An 18,603-nucleotide genomic window follows, 5' to 3' on the forward strand; every position below is an offset into this window, starting at 1 on the left:
AGGCAGTTTATGGATTGTTTTTTTATATTTTATTGAAAAAGGAACTCAACGTAAAAAGAATTTTCAAATTATGTCAAAATTCACAAGACTAATATAACTTATTGCTTTACTCAGACATTCACAACCTGAATTCAGCGTTATGGGAAAAAAACATAGAATAACAGATTTTTTGAATAGTCCTCAGTAACTCTGCCGAGGCACGAACCTGCGTACCACACTTCAAGTAAAATATGACTCCAGAATACCTATCATCATTATCCTTTGCCTTGTCTTACAATACAATGAGATGTATGTTGCCTTCAGCGTGACTCAAATATTAGTATATACATCACCCCCCACCCCCTACCCATTTAGTTAAAGGGCACAACATTAACCTAACCGCAAGGCAATTTCGCAGCACATAGAAATAACAAGCCTTTGTGGATTTTTTTTTTCATACATACTGATGACAATATGTTTAAGGCAGACAATAAAATAAATGCAGGTTATCACCATGATATAACTCAAACAACATCAGTCATTTCATTAACAATAGCTTCTTTTTGCTTTTGGTTGATGTCTAGAAAACAAAAATATATTTCAGTACAGTTCTGTTAGTCCTTTTGGGTTAGTGTTAAAACACACAGCATCTGGTCTTCAGAGGCCAAGGGGGAAAAAAAATTGTCCTTCTGTCCCATCTGTCACTCAGAGAACTGTTAGGTCATGGCAGGACTTTGACTTCTGCCTGAAAGCCATTTTCTTGTTCTTGCGTGCGACCATGCGACCCAAAAACCTTTTAGCCTTCTTGCCGATGCTCTCTCTGCGTCTGCAGTTGGCCATGCGCCGGGCGTTCTCCTCCTTGCTGTCTTTCCTCAAACGGATCTGTCTGACGATGCCCTCAAACAGGTCCTGCACATTGTGGTGAAGTGATGCGGACGTCTCGATAAACTTGCAGTCGAATACCACTGCACAGGCACTTCCTTCTGTAATGCAGAACACAGGAAAGAAGATTAAAACCCTGAGAAAGTTCACACTGAAATGGAAAACTGTAAGCTTAGAGATGACAAATTAGCCCTAAGTCATGAAAGCTGCAAATCTCTGGCAGATTGCTTGAGCTGCAGAGGAACCTGAATCAACCTGAGCAGTCAGCTGTGAAAAGTGGATTGACCCTAGCAAAATCAGTGAAGCTCAACCATCTGTCAGATTCTGTCTTGAAATGCCTCAAGCAAGGCTTTAGTCAAGTGGATTCAAATCTACCTCCCCTGACTGCACATTTTAGGATCGAGTTTATTAATCTCACTTACCATCTACGGACACCTCTCTGGACCGCACCAGGTCACTCTTGTTGCCCACAAGGATTATGGGAATGTTCTCTGACTGTCTGGCACGGCGCAGCTGAATGCGGAGCTCCGATGCCTTCTCGAAGCTTGATTTGTCTGTCACTGAATACACAATGATGTAGGCGTCTCCCATTCTCATGCACTGGTCCTTCAACCACTGGCTGTTATCCTTCAGGAAAGAAACAGAGACTAAATTTAACATCATACATGGCTGAATGCACCTTTTACAATTTCAAAATCCCCGAATCAATGCAAATGGACAAACACTTCATTAATAATATATAAGTCTCACCTGTTCCCAGATGTCATACAACACGATGGATGCCTCTTCTTCATCCACCAACATAGATCTATCGTAAGTGTTTCCTAAGGGAGGAAAAATAAATATTGTGTTACACACTGGCAGGGAGAGCAAAGTGTCTTTTATCTGAGCAATCGTGTTTGCTGTCAAAGTGTGTTGCTGCTATTTTTTTTCCACTCTGATTTTTGGCACATTTTTTTTTCTTTCTGAGTCTACTCATTAAACCAGATCACAGTTTGTGATCACGCCATCACTGGCCTTTTGTAGTTTCCCTTCACATAGTGCTATTGGGTGTGCTTCTGACAGCTGGTGCCGCACTGTATGTGGAAATAGCAATAATCAATGCATGCACAGTCCTCATATAATACTGAATTGTACAGCTTTAGTGCAGCCTTTCTGTAATTTAAAAAACTGCATCATTTGTTTTAAATCTACTGGAAATAAGTGTGGTGATGTAAATTGTAATAGTGCACTTAAAAAGTAATATTAATTTAAAATATGTCATAACCGTCCTTCTATATATTTTAGTGTTTGTTCAGTATTATATCAAATAAAATAAAGCAGCCGTTGGCATGCCCATTTATTACATATCTTCACAGACAATGAAACATCTTCATTGTGTGTGTCTGAGAGTGTGGGTTGCTATGGTTGATGACTCATCCTCAGCATCACCATTTACCTGCTTCATCGCAGTCGTGACCAGCATCCTCAACTCCTCCAAAGACGCGCGCCAGGCTGGACTTGCCGACACCGTGCTCCCCGAGGAGAACCACTTTGTACACCTGGGAGTCCGCTTCGCTGCTGGTGGAGATCACCGAGTCGGAGGAGTCCGAGGCGTAGCTGCCACGGTGCTGCTCGCTTGGGGAGTAGGACGTGCACCGCAGTAAATTGGACAGCTCGTCGATCTGTCCCGTCTGTGGCGTCGTGGCGCGCAGGTCGCGGTCGTCCACGGGCATGCTTCTCCTGTGTAGATTGGGTAAATTCATTGGGAAGGGCACGCTTCCTCTCCTCTTGTCCATGTTCCTCAATTTGTCACCCTTGTTCAAAGTCATTGTGCTTCTATCGAGGATCTGTGGATAGATGTGCCATGCGTAAATTTGCGATCATTTCAGCCACATTTAAAGAAAGGAGCGCTATCAAGGTCTGCACAGAAATACAGTGGGAGATCATTTTACAAATATGTTTACCATTGTAAGTCATATTGTAAAATAAAAAACTGTTATCCCACATTTAAAGTAAATATATATAAAAATGGTCGACCTGACCTGCCCACATGTTTATTCACAAAAAAGGTCAAAATCTAACCAAAGCTTGAAATCTCTCCCCAGCGGCCCGTTAAAGACACTTACTCGGTGCTGAAAATTAAATCCAACGAAGGCAATCCAGTAATCCTTGGTATAAAAAGTTGCTGTAGTCGAAAAGCGGTTTTTGCTCGAGTCTGATCAGAGTCGCTGCTCGGGTTATTTATACAGGAGTAGAGTGACGTAGTAGGGATTCGCCCCGGAGACTCGCGTCTCCGTTTATTGTAGTGGTGCGTAACGGTAACATCATGCTGCGGAGGGGGTGTATGATTGGAAGAGCTGAGGAATCTCCCTTCCGCATCCTCAAATAGAGCTTACTTTTGAGGGGGCGGCCAGAGATGAGACTTTGAAGAGGGGAAACCCACTTAAAGCTGGAGTATAAATATTTGATATATATCTAGGAGATGGTTCTAGGTGGGATGTTATAGCCTCACATCGTCACGATGGAAGGTGTTCAGGTTCACACACTAAATTAATTCTCTTAACGAAATGTGTTGTCTGGATCCAACTGATCTGATCTATGGCCACAGCGCGGTGGTCAATGCTATATGTATGTAATATCATGAGAATGATATGCTGTTATAATATAATATAATATAATATAATATAATATAATATAATATAATATAATATATACTTCCTATAAAAAGCTAAATATTTGTAATTAGACTAGGGCTTCATACTACCGCATTTAAATTAAATTTTCGGAGCATTTTTAAACGGTGCTATAAATGCATAAAATTTTAATACACTGTAGTGGGTAGTGGATTATACTCCATATATCCCACCACCTTGCTCTTTCCACGATGAAATAAATGATGCAATCATCAAAACCGTCCTTGAATTTGTAGGCGCCTCCTCTTAAGCAGCCAGGTCTAATCTTTACCCGTTATTCTGGTTATACTGTTTGACTGTGCAAAAGGCTTTAAATGGTGTGTGTGGAGGCTATTTCTAGTGCTAAGGAAGAGACACAAAAAGCCTTAGTTTTCTATATTTCACGTCTGGATGTATTGATATGCTAAATATGGATCCAGCATATTCTGCATAATTTTTTGGCTGAATATCAGGCCAACAGCATGAGGGCACGGCTGGTAGTGATATTGTTAAGTGTCACGTTCATGTGCATATTGTAAACTCTTAATGGTGCGTTTCTGCCCTCTTGTGGTTACGTGCAGGCATTACAGTTGAACCTTTTGAACTCGACTATAGTGTGCCAGGTGTTTAATATTATAATACTGCACAATGAGTGTGACTTAAGTACTACTTCTGCTGATGTTTGCATTTTTCCACTGTAATTTTCACTATTAAAGAAACTAAATCTTTCAACATTACATAATCAAGTATAGTTTAGTTCACACCACCCTGAAAAAACAAACCATCACTACACCACCCTGGATTTATACTCTTTTCCAGAAAATAGCTGATATTATGTAACTGAATGATGTTTAAAACACAAATGGAAAAAAAAATCACATACAGTTAGTCACAAATACTTATTTTAAAAAAATTAAGGCTAGCTTGTTCTCATCATATTTCAGCTTCTCCAACACAGTTTCCAGAATGAACAGTTCCCATGGATGCAGAGTAATTGTCATTTTTAAGTAGGACACCTTTTAGACTGGCATTTGTACAGACAAGGAACAGCCTCCACTCACTGGATGCAGTGAAACATTCAAAGATATAGAAAAATATAATATCTGGATCGTGTTTCTAATTGCCACTTGTGAAACAAAAAAATGAGAAAGAAAAACTGACATTATTTTTTAAATCAGCAACCCAAAATGTGTAAATAACAAGTATAGCAAATGTGACACATGCCTTTCTCAGATGAGACGTCATGTCGCCATCTATTGGCCATTACACAAATACAACGAATTTGTATAAAAAATAAAGCCATATAAGATGCATAGATTTAGTAACTGAATAAATAAATAAACATTAGTAAAAAAAAAAAACCCATTTTTTCAGTAAAAACAGTACAGAACTTTGGATTTGACAGAAAGTTTTTATAATGCTTCCTTCTGAAGTGATTTCTGATATTCCTGTGTTTTTCATGTCAACTTTTTGTCAGTTGCTTATATTGGTAAGTATACTGTATCCACCGCGATTTACGAAAGAGTTATAAGATACATGAATTACCAGTTTTGTTATCTTAATGACTTTGCGTTATTTTATCTACATTAGCATCAACCAAGTACTTTTGGCGACTTAAAATATATTTATAGAACTCTTATCTTACGTTTGTTGCAATTTCTGCAGCCAGATCATATTTCTCAGCCTGATCTCTCTTGAAAAAGTTTTTTTTTTTTTAATGTGAGTGACATTTACTTCAGGTCAGTACATAAAGTCACTTTGCCAAAAAGTGATTGCAGTTTCTACCATGTAACAAGAATTTTCTTCTGGACGAAAATGCATTGATATAAATCATGAGAGATATATTTGAGACATATTTGACAGATTATACACCAACAAGTCATTTACAAAAGTTTTAATGCCGGTGATCAATTTTTGGCAGATACCGGAAATCACTTTTTTCCCATGACACCGGAAACCAACCAATAAATGTGACATTGCACATGCGCAAGCCTCTCGTGCGTTCGACCTCTACTGCAAGCCGGTGAGCGCTAGCCTCCTCTGTGAGAAACCGGGTTTGAATTAAATATATGCTCTTAAGTGTTCTTTGTTGCTCCGTATTTTTGTAGTCTATTATTCACAGCGTCGTGTAGCTCGTCTGATTTTCAGCTAACTTGCCTTTAGCGGTATTGTGCGGTTTTTTTCTCCTCTTGACCTTAATTGCGTGTCTACCTGATTTTTGCAGACTTTGTACTTGGTTGTTTAGCAAAAAGGCGCAGTGTCAAATAGCTAAAGCTTTGGTTTTTTGTGTTTCATGTGTTTTTATCTGTAGACTTCGGATAAACTCCAGCTGCTGTGGGTGACCTGACCAGAACGTCCCATCGTAATGTATGCCTGCTCTAAGTTCGTCTCCACGCCCTCTCTGGTCAGTTTGATTGAATGAATGAAAACTGATAATTGCTAAACTGCGCCTGTTTACTGATTGAGTATTGTTAACTGCACTTCCGTCATTGTAAACTATTATAAAGTAGTCTGCTAACACTGGCTGCGAAGCAGTCTTTGACCCTCTGCTAAAGTTAGCTAATGCTCATACCTACAAGGACGTCCTAGCTTTTAATCAGGAGGAAGCTCACTGTGTTGGTTTTCCATCATTTCCTCCAAGTCCACAAACTTAATCTAAAGGATATAACGTATTCCATGTAAGGCTTGAAAACAGAATCAAGAGAAACATTTTAATGGGTCTCTGTTATTGACTTGTAGTTATATATATGTAAAAGCTTTGTCACTGCAGCTGATGTAGGTCTTTCTAATGCTGTCCTAGCATAAATTATGGCGAATCATGTCAAAACACTTTCCCCCCCTCTAACACAGGTCCGTGCTGGATCCAGGGCGCTGTACAGACCTCTCTCAGCAGCAGTAGTGTCAGACGGCAGGAGAGCAGAGGTGAGTTGCCTGCAGAGCACACCATTCATCAAGTGACATTTGTCATTTTCTAACATTTTCTATATTAACACTGTGCAAAAAATACAAATCTGTATTTTACCTTTTCTTTTATTTTAAGTTAAACGGTAGTAGTAGCAGTAGTTGCATATACATTTGAGATCTTCTAACAAAGAAGCACATTGATTGTTTTTATTACCAACAAATAGTGCCACCCTGCTCACATTATCCCAAAGAAACATGTCTGCAGGCTGAACTGTATATTGAATTGTTAACTGTGGAATTATGGCCACATATCGTAATCGGGTAGATTTAACATGCTGTCTGTGGTCAGAGCCAAAGCAAAAATGACTAATTCATTGTTATGAAACAACAAACAGAACGCGAGTGTATGAAACTTCTTCCATTTTGTTTTTGCAACCCCACACACTGTGCATCTGTGTATTTCTGTTATAAATATACAACTATAATAATCTTCAAATGGGGAAAACTCCATGTGGGGGGTTATTAAAGTTAAATGAGAATCTAAATAACTAGTAACTAAATTTTATAACGGTAAATCTTCATGTTCCCACAAAAAATGGTCATAATGTGATGAGGTACGATTAGGAGCTAGATGTAGTACATCTTAAAATAAGTTTTCTTTAGAGAGGTCTTATTTGATAGGTCTAAATTTTTAGCAGAAGTAATTCTTGCATTAGAAGTAAACTTTACCGTGTGGGAATTATTGTGTTTGATAGTTTGGTGGTTGTTTTTCAGACTGCTTTGCTTCTGGCACCACTGAGTGGCGGTGTCTCCCAGCAGCAAGTGGCATTGCGGGGATTCCAAACCAGCGCCGTGAGCCGTGACATCGACACTGCTGCCAAGTTCATTGGAGCAGGAGCTGCCACTGTGGGAGTCGCTGGATCTGGAGCCGGAATTGGGACAGTGTTTGGCAGCCTTATCATTGGATATGCCAGGTAAATTTAACAAGTCCCCTGTAGTAGTAATGAGGGCATTTATTTTATTTTTCACTGTCGAGAAGAGCACATTTTTAGTCTTGTTTACTTAATACCCAAGTTCTTAAAATAATGTGACCTAGTGAACAAGTAATGACAAAAGAAAGAGGATACCTGAGTAGATTTCTGCCATTTGGTGATTAATTATAAAACCAAAAGATACTTGGCATACTTTATTCTAAATGGCATCACTTAAAATCACGGGGAAAGTGAAGTTAGAGGAATAATGTCTGTTGGTGAAAATAAGATATTAAAGACTTATTTAGCACTGACTAATTATTGATTGTGCTTTAAGCCAAGTCAATCATGGAAAACTTTGGTCTAAACATGCCTCATTAGCTGTACTTTTTAGGCATCAGCACTACTTGATCTCACTGGCCCCTCTGTCTTCACAGGAACCCCTCTCTGAAGCAGCAGCTGTTTTCTTACGCCATCCTGGGCTTCGCTCTGTCTGAAGCTATGGGTCTCTTCTGTCTGATGGTTGCATTCCTCATTCTGTTCGCCATGTAAAACCAGCTGTGAAAGGATAACTCACAATGTTAACAAGAATAAGCAGTTTGAACAGCTGTGTGATTGCTGGTTATCATGTTTATCTTTGTGTTCTTGAAAGATATGAATCCATTCACGTATGAAACTCTGGCAAAACATTTCAAGGACTGTTGTGTCCTCGTTGTATATTTAATCAGCCGTTTTTGTTAACAAACATGCAACCAGTAACAGAAATAAAATGTTTAATTCCTCAAATGTTTTTGTACATTTGTGAGGGGAGGTGGGAGGGGTTTCAATAAACATAATGGGGGATACCTGGTAGGATCATGGACCTGTTCCCTTTTAAAAGAAACTCGTACTGTTGTAATGCCAAGCTGTGGAATGAAGTGATTTAAAAGCAAATGTAGCTTATTTCTTTAGATTATGCCCATGGAAATGGGTGCAGCGATTTATTGAAATGTCTAAACCTAAATGGAAATACAACACAAAGGCAAAAAATGTTGAGGTCCGATCTCTGGAGAGGCCAGTCCATGATTGACAGTGTTCAAATTCTGTTTTTTCTATCCAGGTATGCTTTTACTGTTGTGTGTGTGTGTGTGTGTGTGTCTCTCATAGTCAATCAGATGATCAAAATCTGACTCAATTCCACACATCTATGGATAAACTGAACCCCCAAACCATGGCAGAGGCTCCACCATATGTTATAGATGGTTGTAGACACTGCTATATTGCGTCTATTTGAAACTAAATAATTCGACCCTCACTGAGACTAGATAAATCCCTCAGATTATGCTGCTAACAGAGCTCCTAAAAATTCCATTTAAAATCAGTTCTTTGACATTGTACGTTATGTAGACACACAAAAGTCCTTCCTCACCTGGGTCTGCTTTTTTTTTTTTATGCTTGGATATTTTGTAGGTCAACCTGTCTCCGCCAGGTTTGAGTCCATTATTACACCCTTACCAACGACAACAGTTTTCCGGTTTAATAGGTGGAACTAAAGCACCGTTTTTGTAGTGAGGGGAAGGATTTGAGGAACGTACTCGTTAGTTTTTAGTGTTCGCCTGTGTTTTTTGTGTTAAATAGATTTGAACGTTGCCGAAAATAAATTCGGACATGTCAGCTGTGCAGTATCAATAAGACGGGCTAAATAAATGTTTTCAGTAACGCAGTTGTGCCGTATCTGGAGAAAATCTAGCTTTAAAACTAAGAAGTTAACGCCGACACGTTTGTGGCGGTGTCGCTGGCGTAACTGTCACACAGACCGCGACAATGTATCTCAGCAGCTTAATCCAGAGGATCCCCGAAATAACCAGGTAAACAAACATCAGGGAATATGATGTATCCTACTTTTCCCCCCAGTGTTTGTCATTTACTTTTTACTTTTTTCAACAAAATAGAAAATTCTTAATTTAAATTTAAAAATCTATTATTTGCATGTTTTCAGAGGGAATAAAAGCAGCGTAGTTATTATAGTTTTGTATTTAATAATTTATTTTTAATTTCGTCTTGTTTTTTTGTTTTTTTTAACCCAGCCTAGTTTCAGTTTCCAGAGTGTGCTTGCTCGTCCCGATTAAATTTTTAGTTTTTGTAAATGTTAATGTTAAATAAAATGTTTTAATAACATGTTTTTTATTCGTTGCAATGCTAGTTTTCGCGTTTTTAAATATTGTTGTATTTACTGCAATAAAAACTCATAGCTATTTAAATCAGTTGACTCAGATTCTTGTAGTTATCCAAAGTATCAATAAAGATGGACGTCAAAGCCCCATCAGGCTAGTTGGGATAATAAATTTGACCAGATCTACATGTAATACGTACAGTCAAACCTCCCAGGGTTGATTTTACACTGGATATCCACCAGGGGTAGCTGCTGTATAAGACCCTAGTTCTTCTTCTTTTTTCTTTTTTTGTAACTTCACTCTTCCACAACCTAAAGGGCACATCAGCAAAACTTGAATGTACATCAGTTATTTTTGTACATAAACTATTGAGCTGGAAAATAGAATAACAAATTAAAAATTGTACATTTATCAGTGTATGTAGTGTTTATTTAAGATGTGTTTCCTGAGATAGTGGTCTAAAAAAGTTTTTATCTGAGTGGACTTTCAACGTCTAAGCAGAAAATGTGCCTAAAGTGGATTTTAAGTTTACTTTGTATAGATTTGCCTAATTTTATTTCTGCCTGGTCTTCGTGTAATAGGTAACAAAAAGGCACAAGAAGCAAAGAACTTTGTGTCAACCAGTGCTCGATCACTTTGACCAGCAGTACAGTGAGGAACTTGGTGACTTGTGGCCATATGCAAGGTAAATTTCACCTGAAATAATCATTATGCACGTGGACAGTAATTCCACCTTTTCCAAACTGAGATTAATTCTGTCCCTCAGAAAAGTGCTGCTGGACCCTCAGTCATGGCAGTATGGCATCATGCTCAATCGCTTCACTGCAGTGACAGGCATTGCACAGATTCTTCGAGCCCAGGGCTTTTCCACATTGTTGCCACAAACAGATGTCTCAGTGCTGCATTCTAATGGTCCCTCCACGGTGTTAAATTCTAAATACCAAGAAGGAAAAGATACTCTGTCAACTCTCTGCATTTCCAAGGGCTCTCCAGGTGACCCCCATCCCCAGTCTGACAACAGCTCCTTTGCACTCGGTCAGGACTCTCAGTCAGAACCTGCCCTCAGTTTTCCTCCTCCTTCATTACAGTGCTACATCCACCCATCCCCCCTGCGATTTCCCTCTCAGGCTCACAGGCCTGGCCAGCTGAAGCAGTACTACCTCCTCAATGCTGCATCCTTGCTTCCAGTGCTGGCTTTGCAAGTCAAAGATGGCGAAAAGGTTCTGGATCTTTGCTCTGCTCCTGGGGGGAAAGCCTTAGCCATAATGCAAAGTGCGAGCCCAGGTAAAAGAGACATTTTTAGAAGACTTTATTTTGATTTTATTTATACTTAATCGGATTAAAACAACCCCAAATGAATTACTCTATTAGTAAAGGGATGTTCACAGTGTAGCCTTTTTTCCAGATTATGTGTGCTTGGTAAAAAGAACTTGGGGGAAAAAGAAACATGTTGGCTTTTATTTTGAATATTAAACACACACTTTGCATCTAAGTCGCTGCAGATGATTGTAAGGAATATTTTTGTCTGCTGCGAATAACCCATTTGCATTGAATACTATAATCAGTAATGCTGCCCTGTGCTGTGTTCCAGCGCTTCTCTGCTGTAATGAACCAGATCTTCACAGACGGGACTGGCTTGCCAAAACCCTGGAGTCATTTTTGCCTCACTCACTAAAAAGCAGAGTGATTGTGTCTGCACAGGACGGACGGTCTTTTGGGCAGAGCGAAGCGGGTTTATATGACAAGGTTGGCAAAGAAATCCTATCATGTTTATGGCAGCATGTGATTTTGTCCTGTAAAATGGGGTGACACTTATTTTCCAAGGCCACAGCTACAAATGAATGAGGACAGCAAGCCTTTGAACAGAAACTAATAAACTCAGCAGAGAGGAAAAAAAAGAAAGCTGTTTATTCAAACTAGGAGCCAAGAAGAAGCAGACAAATAGCTGGGAGGAATCAAAGAACTCAAAGTGACTCATATTGGAACACAATATTGAAAAAAGGAAAAGGGCTAAAAAGAGTTAGAGTAAGGCACCGTAGGAGGGGAAAAAAGACTTGTAGGTAATAGAGTGCAAACAAAATGCAGAGGAGCTTTTTTGAGGGATTTCCAAAATCTGAGAACAAACTTGTTGAAAGGTTCAAAGTTCAGATGTAAAAACTTCAAAGCTGTTGTCTTTTATTCAGTTTTATTTAAATGGTAATGGTTTGGTTTTTAGGGGAAATTTATCTTCCACCTCCACTGACCAAAATTGGTCTGTTGATGGCTCAGGTGCCGTGGGGAAAGTGACATTTATGTGGATTATTTTAGACACCTGCAGCATTTTTCATTTTCCTTACATTTTCTTATTCCCTTGCATTTCCTCTTTGACATGGGCACCAACTACTCGCATTCCTTTCTCTCGCTGCCGTAGGTTTTGGTTGATGCTCCATGTTCTAATGACAGGAGCTGGCTGTATTCGTGCAACAGCCAGCAGGGGGAACAAAGATTGAAGGAGAGAGCCAGGCTTCCTTCACTCCAAGCACAGCTGCTTAGGTAAGCGCCCATTCTGACATTGGAAATTCCTGCTTATGCATTAGCCTTATGGTACTATAATATCTCTACAGGTTGAGAAAAAAAACATTCACTATCCTAATGAGCACGCAATTAAAATGCACTGAAGGAATGAAGGGAAGGTACCATAGTCCAGTAGTGAATACAAATGAGAGATAAGTTCTAAACTTGTAGATCAAGAAATGAAGAGTAACTGGATTTAGCAGAACTGCTGTGGGAACATCGTTATTAAATAAGTAATTAGATAATCAAGGAAGATGAGAGGTGACAAAGGATCAGTCAGGGAGGAAGTGATCCATTACTTAACCGGTTATCCAGCTGGAGCCTGTCCCAGTTATTATAGGGCATCTACAGTCAATTTAGAATCAACACTTAACATAAGAAGCATGATTTTGGACCGTGAGAGGAAGCCGGAGAACCCGGAGAGAACACAAACTCCACACAGGAAGACCCTAGATGTCTCTTGCGTTCAAACCAAGGACCATTTTACTAAGAGGTGACTTTGCTAAACACTGCACCAACCATCAGTAAAATTACAAACCCCCTGAAAAAAAAGATTTCAGGTAGATTGGATGGTAAATAAACTTTGTTTCAGGTCTCCAACTCAAAATAGCTTGGAGAGTCAAGTGGAAGCTGTAGCAGTTGCAGTTTTAGTTGTAGTTTGCAGATCAGACTGCAGTTAAATCAGTCAAATAACACCAACAAGCACAATATAGAAACAGCATATACAGTTTTTTAAAGTGAAAATGTGTATTGGTTGGTTGAATGGTTACAGCATATTCTTTGATACAATTAAATTCTAGCTGAGGTCTAAGGTGGAATATTTGTCTGCTGATTACAGGTCTGCACTGTTGGCGGTGTGTCCAGGGGGCACTGTGGTCTATTCAACCTGCACTCTGTCCAGCTTTGAGAACTTTTCTGTGGTTGAGACGGTGCTGAAGGACTTTCCTGAGGCTAAAGCTGAAGACCTGTGGGAGGAGATTGCCATTCCTTTATCTAAATACTTTACGTTCAGCTCTAACCCCGGACATGGACAGACAACTCAGGAGGCAACCCCGAAGACACAAGACGCTTCTGTGTCCTTTTATCGCCACAGACTTGGCATTCTTGTGGTCCCTCAGCTTGGCAAGTCATGGGGACCCATGTTTTTAGCTCGGATTAGAACACGGAAATAAAATCTTACCATGCACGGGGACAAAAAGTGAAATGGCATAACTAAACTTGCACAATAACTTTGTGCAAAACACCAAATTTAAAATTTAGATTAAAAACACTGCAAATACGCACAGTGCCTACCTGTGCCAATTATGCAAGCGTAAATGTGCAGCAGCAGTAGTTTAGACACGCAGATATAAAGACATCGGTGTCAAAACAAACGTGGTTAAGAAAGTCATAAATGCTCCTGTTTTAACAGTGCAACACCAACCATCTGCTAAACTATAAGTGCTGCAGCTACAGTTTTTTTGTTGTTTGTAGCTGCTGGCTTCTCTGTGCGTGTGTGGGTGTGTTGCAGGAGATTTAAGCAAATAAAAATAGAAGGCTGCTCACATCAGTTAAACTCACCTCGAGCTATCCGCATCAAAGACAGAACTTAGACAATATTCCAGTACTTAACACATGTGAGCAGTATTTTATGGCAGTTTGTGTGAAATAAAGAGAAAATGGCGTGAAAGCAGCCACCTGATCACTCACGAGTTTCTTTTTCCCCAGGTCTGCTGCCCCCCTAGGCTTAGGAAGGCTTTATTTTTCATTTCAGCCAGTTGTTTACTTGTCCATCCTGTATCTGTATCATTTTGGTTCAGTTTCACTGTTTTCACAGCATCAGCTCTTTGTCAGTAAAATTATCTAATTGAAGCATTTAGCAGCCTCAGAGGGCGATGGTTAACTTGGAAGTGACTCAATGCACATTGAAACAAGAGTGAATACAGGACTTTTTATATTCAGTCAGCAGCAATATTGCTGCAGAAACTATATGTAAATTAGCAGCAGTCAAAAAATTCACCATATAAGCTAAACAGCTAATAAGTTGGTGCCTCCCAGTGACCGCTGCAACAATAAAAACAAACTGAGTTTTTCTATATTAAACATTAATGTATTGTTTACCTCTGAATTCACCTTCTTTCCATTCTGCGGTTAACAAGGACGACCACCTTGGTTCAGAGGACATGCGCACACATCAGAAAGCTTGTAAATCTGTAACGTCGCCGTGTTTAGAAAATATTCTCCACTCAGCTGCTGGCTAAAATGAAAATACAAACCCAAACAGTACTCACACACTCAGACAGATATTAAAAAATGAAGCAACAACACACATTTCCTGCAGGAGGAACAAAGCTGTCAGAATTGCAGAAACTGTTGGCAGGTCTGTCTGAGTCTGAACTGCTGCTGTTATTTTCTTGGAAGTGCAGGTGCGTGTCGCAAAGCGGGCTGCATGGCCATGACAACAAGGGAGGCACACACACACAAATACCAATTAAGAAAATGTTTATTTAGGAATTAGGAAATCATGATAGCTTAAACAATGGTGAGTGTAGTAAGCGAGTGAATTTGTAAAGAGATGGCAGATGCAGTTTTGTGCTGCTCAAGCGGAGAACCACATAGTAACTGAGTGGCTAAGGCTATTATAGGCCAGGTGGTCCTAGCCTCTCTGATTGTGGACAAACCCTATTAGTACGGGCAGAAAAGAAGCTGCCACCCAGTCAAGCTGAAGGAAACCAAGATGGAGAGAGCTGATGATGTAAGAGTTGTGTTAAAAACACCTGCACAGTTTAGTCTGTTTGAAGCGACTTTTTAAATTACCTTTTAATGGTAGAGAATGGGAGTTGACATTAGAAGACAAGCACCACTGTCTCCAAGCCTTATTTGCTTTTGACATAAGTCCTCAAAGAATTTTTCAAGTTTCTGTCTAAACACCCATACTCAATGTGAATGTTGGATGTTGTCAAAGTAATGCAAAAACAAGTCCAAATGTTTGCAGACTCGACCAGAAACTAAAGTTTTTCTGTCTGAGAGATTTGTTTAATAGCCAGGAAGAGCAGTAATGATCAAATTAACACACAGTTTCTCTGTTTATTTCTGCTATTGCTCTACGGCACTGTCCAGAAATAACCTCATATGTGCTGTCATACACCCCTTTAGTGTTACTGTTGCATTTTGCAGTGATGTATTACCTGGGAGGACTTTTCTTGTGTGAAAAGTAGATATTTCATGAAAGATTTGTAGCTTCTCATCACCCTGTGATTGCTCAGATCAGAAGAAAAAGGTGTATTGGCAGTAAACACAGACAATAATATACAAAAAGTCATATATTCCAACCTTTCTGCACATAACGGAGTGACAAAATAAGCTCTTGCAAAGGCAGTTATGTGTGGAAGCATCAAATATATAAGGCCGGTGCTTCCGAGCAACCCTCCGAGACACCGTCAAAGACATGATTGCTGAAATAGCGTTGCACCGGTTTCATCCGACTACTCCGTGTGGCCATAGACACAAGCATTATTTGAGTGCATTTATATGGCTATTTATACTGGCCGCCCTACTTCTGCTCCACTTTTGAGTGTCTTCGAAAAATAGCTCCAGTCTTTGATATGAGCGAATCATTACGCTACCATAACATCAGCACAACTTAAAAGTGGTGAGATGTGGAGATGAAGTGGGGCTTCATTAGGGTTAACCATATTGCTGACCTTTGTGTGAACCCTGGTTTGTTGACGCTCCCCATATTGCAGCGTTTCCTCAAGGGGAGAATCTCTAAGCAGCTTTTCCTCCACTTCAAAGGGAGAGAATGCAGGCCTGCTTTGCATAATCAGGTGGGGAACAGCTTTTTGCCAGAGAGGCAGGAATTAATTTGTGACACCGCCAGATATAATCATTAAAACCCTAGTCATTGACAATAAGGAGAGAGGAGGAGGGAAAATTAGAGGAGGAACTGTAGAACAGTAGATAGAATGAAGGAGAGAGAGATGTGGAGCATAGGATAGTCCCGAATGCCAGAGGACACTATAGCGAAGCAGACTAATCTGGTCTGAGCTCTGTAAAGCTAGAAAGCCATTTTTTTTAGTCTAGCTACACTCAGCTCTGTCACTCTGTGTTTGGACATGGTGGCATGAAGTTAATCCTTACTTCCGTTACCCCTTTATTTTATTTTTTACAATTTTTATGTATATCATCATTTTAAAGTGATGGAAACATGATGAAAAATGGATTTGAAATTCCAGCTATAGCATGCAAATCAAGCTGAAAGCTCTTCAGCAGCACGCTGTATGTGTAAGCTATAAAGCTACAACCACAATCTATAAATTTACCTCATGTTTCAGTCTCATTGCTGCCATTAACCCAGTTTCTTGGTGCAGCAAGCAGTTTTCAGCAAACAACCTCTGAAACCCACTCAATCAAGCAAAGGAAGTCAGCAACTAATTTATTTTTTTGCTTAGAACATTATAATATGATATTCTTTATATTACAGCACCGACTTGAACAGGCCAATTCATTATTTCTGTAGCTAAAATCCAATTAGGTTGTGACCAGAAGAAACACCCTGTAAAACAAATAAATGTCTAACTTAAGGATTTGACGATGAACGTGTCGGACAGCTAACAACTGGGCCTATAGATTCAGTGCCGTTTGGGGTATCCATCATTCATTTCAAACATCATCATCTGCCGATACTCCATCAGTGGAAGGGAGAGCAGGATTGCTGCTTTTGATTGATTGTTTCGCGACTAATCTCTGAGGAGCGATGTCTGAACAGAATGAAAAATTGAGGTCAGCCACTGATTGGTTTTTGTTAATCTGCATTAAAAACACATGTTTTCTTAATCAGGCTCTATTACAGAACACAAAAAAACATGCACACATACTCCTGCCAGGAAATGAGCAAACTGGCTCCCCCCTAAAAATACAAACACTGGCAGACTTGAGCCTACAAAGTAGTACACACACACACACACACACACACACACACACACACACACACACACACACACACACACACAGACAATAAAAAAAGAAAGAAAATGTCCAAACTTCATCAACTTGTTGTGTAATCCAAATGCACTACATTTCCAAAAATGTTATGTTTTATTTGAAGACTTACTGCATATAGAGTAAAAATTGTCCTTTTGTACTTTATGGCTTGGAAAAACACAAGGTATCATCACTGTCAGCACAGACAGACAGTGCCAGAGGAAAATTAATGGGATAGAAGTGAAAGTGAAAGCAACAGAAACAACTTCCAGATAAAAGAAGGAAGCACAGATATTCCCACTCTTTTATCTACAAGCGTTTGTCATACACACAGACTCCAAAGGCAAAAGAAACTATAAGACAAACCAAAGTAAATGTGTTCTGTTCTTAGAGGCTGACCAGTGAAGGTGAGGGGGAGCCCACTGTGTTTTAACTTTTCATACAATTCTTTCTACATCTTCCTTGTTCTTCCTCTGCCACTGGGCTCTATGGCAGCCCCTAGAGCCATATCTTTAAAAGTTTTGACATTTGCACACTGCATTGGTAGAGCCCGCTGATTGTTTTTTACCATATTTTGTGTCTCTCAAATACTTAAGCGCCATCAATAGATCAAAGCTGGAAAACTTAAGGCTGGTTTTTCTAAAAATTAGGTACCATTGGATACCTTGCAAAGACTGATGAATCCTATGATGTCGTAAAAAGGTTTAAACACAGCTTTCCCTGGCATGATCTAGTCCAAACCTGACACAGATGATGCTTGCAATCACTTTCTTTAATTAAGGCCAAAGTTGGTGCAGTACATCGAGTGCCGATTTGGCTGGTGGATTTGACTGAGAAAATGAAGGATGCTGCATGCCGTAAAGCACATCCTGTTTTATCATCTTCATCAGGACTATAAAAGGTATAAAAGCCAGGGCGTTGATTTCGCTCAGTGGGTGAGCAGGTGACCACATGCCATATGGCCAGTGCAGCAGTCTAAGTTTGTCCAATCCATGGCACTTAGCTGGGTGTCTTCTGCATCTTTTTCTCCCCATTTTCACTGTTCCACAATGTAATAAAGGCAAAAAATGCCACAAAATTGTCCTGGATGTCTTGATGGACGTAAATAACTCAATATGACCCTCTGATTTGTGACTCCTATTTTTAAGCCTCATTTCTGCTGTTGGCGTTTTGGTAAGCAAACCCCCCACCCGTCCCCCCAAAAAACACAAAAAGTAATGAGGCAGGGCAGGTCTCACTGTGAAGCTGCTACTCATTGGTTGATGACATTTGACTGACAAGCCATTAGCCAATGAGTGTGCTGCTTCATATCACGCAAAATCTTCCATTTCAAAACATAATATGACAAGACTCACAAAACAGACATACATTTTTAATTCAGTATGACCTGAAATGGTAATTGAGCCTATAAACTCAGCAGGAAAGGGCTTACAGGGGTTAAGACCGAAAGCTTTTTTCCCCACAGGTGTGTAGTACTACGGAGCCCCGCAGGGGACATGGGAGAAAAAAAAAATTAAGACGGACTTTTGCGAGATCTCGCAAAAC

The 18,603-nt window shown here is 39.8% G+C and overlaps 3 protein-coding genes across 5 annotated transcripts; 2 read left to right on the forward strand and 1 right to left on the reverse strand.

Annotated features, from left to right (window-relative positions):
* Nucleotides 1-69: 69 nt before the first annotated feature.
* rrad (Ras-related associated with diabetes) lies at nt 70-3,143 on the reverse strand. Its single transcript, XM_084936288.1, has 5 exons — nt 2,970-3,143; nt 2,300-2,690; nt 1,612-1,685; nt 1,284-1,488; nt 70-962 (listed from the first exon to the last, which is right to left on the reverse strand). The coding sequence occupies exons 2-5, from the start codon at nt 2,670-2,672 to the stop codon at nt 685-687; spliced, it is 930 nt and encodes a 309-aa protein (XP_084792414.1). The 5' UTR covers nt 2,673-2,690; nt 2,970-3,143; the 3' UTR covers nt 70-684.
* Nucleotides 3,144-5,450: 2,307 nt separating this feature from the next.
* On the forward strand, nt 5,451-8,176 carry LOC146393856 (ATP synthase F(0) complex subunit C3, mitochondrial-like). Of its 3 annotated transcripts, none has more exons than XM_084936326.1 (5): nt 5,451-5,538; nt 5,827-5,919; nt 6,366-6,437; nt 7,194-7,393; nt 7,828-8,176. In XM_084936326.1, the coding sequence occupies exons 2-5, from the start codon at nt 5,881-5,883 to the stop codon at nt 7,940-7,942; spliced, it is 426 nt and encodes a 141-aa protein (XP_084792452.1). In that variant the 5' UTR covers nt 5,451-5,538; nt 5,827-5,880; the 3' UTR covers nt 7,943-8,176. The 3 variants fall into 3 exon arrangements, with proteins under 3 accessions (XP_084792452.1, XP_084792461.1, XP_084792467.1); XM_084936335.1 differs by having other exon boundaries at nt 5,479-5,557; XM_084936341.1 differs by lacking the exon at nt 5,451-5,538 and adding an exon at nt 5,564-5,680.
* A 91-nt stretch (nt 8,177-8,267) lies between these two features.
* nsun3 (NOP2/Sun RNA methyltransferase 3) lies at nt 8,268-17,051 on the forward strand. Its single transcript, XM_084936313.1, has 6 exons — nt 8,268-9,237; nt 10,125-10,228; nt 10,310-10,827; nt 11,135-11,289; nt 11,954-12,075; nt 12,935-17,051. Exons 1-6 carry the CDS (start codon nt 9,076-9,078, stop codon nt 13,266-13,268), a joined length of 1,395 nt encoding a protein of 464 aa, XP_084792439.1. The 5' UTR covers nt 8,268-9,075; the 3' UTR covers nt 13,269-17,051.
* Nucleotides 17,052-18,603: the final 1,552 nt, after the last annotated feature.

This window comes from Perissodus microlepis, chromosome 1, assembly GCF_051167445.1.
Source record: "Perissodus microlepis isolate ML-2025 ecotype Zambia chromosome 1, ASM5116744v1, whole genome shotgun sequence".
NCBI lineage: Eukaryota > Metazoa > Chordata > Actinopteri > Cichliformes > Cichlidae > Perissodus > Perissodus microlepis.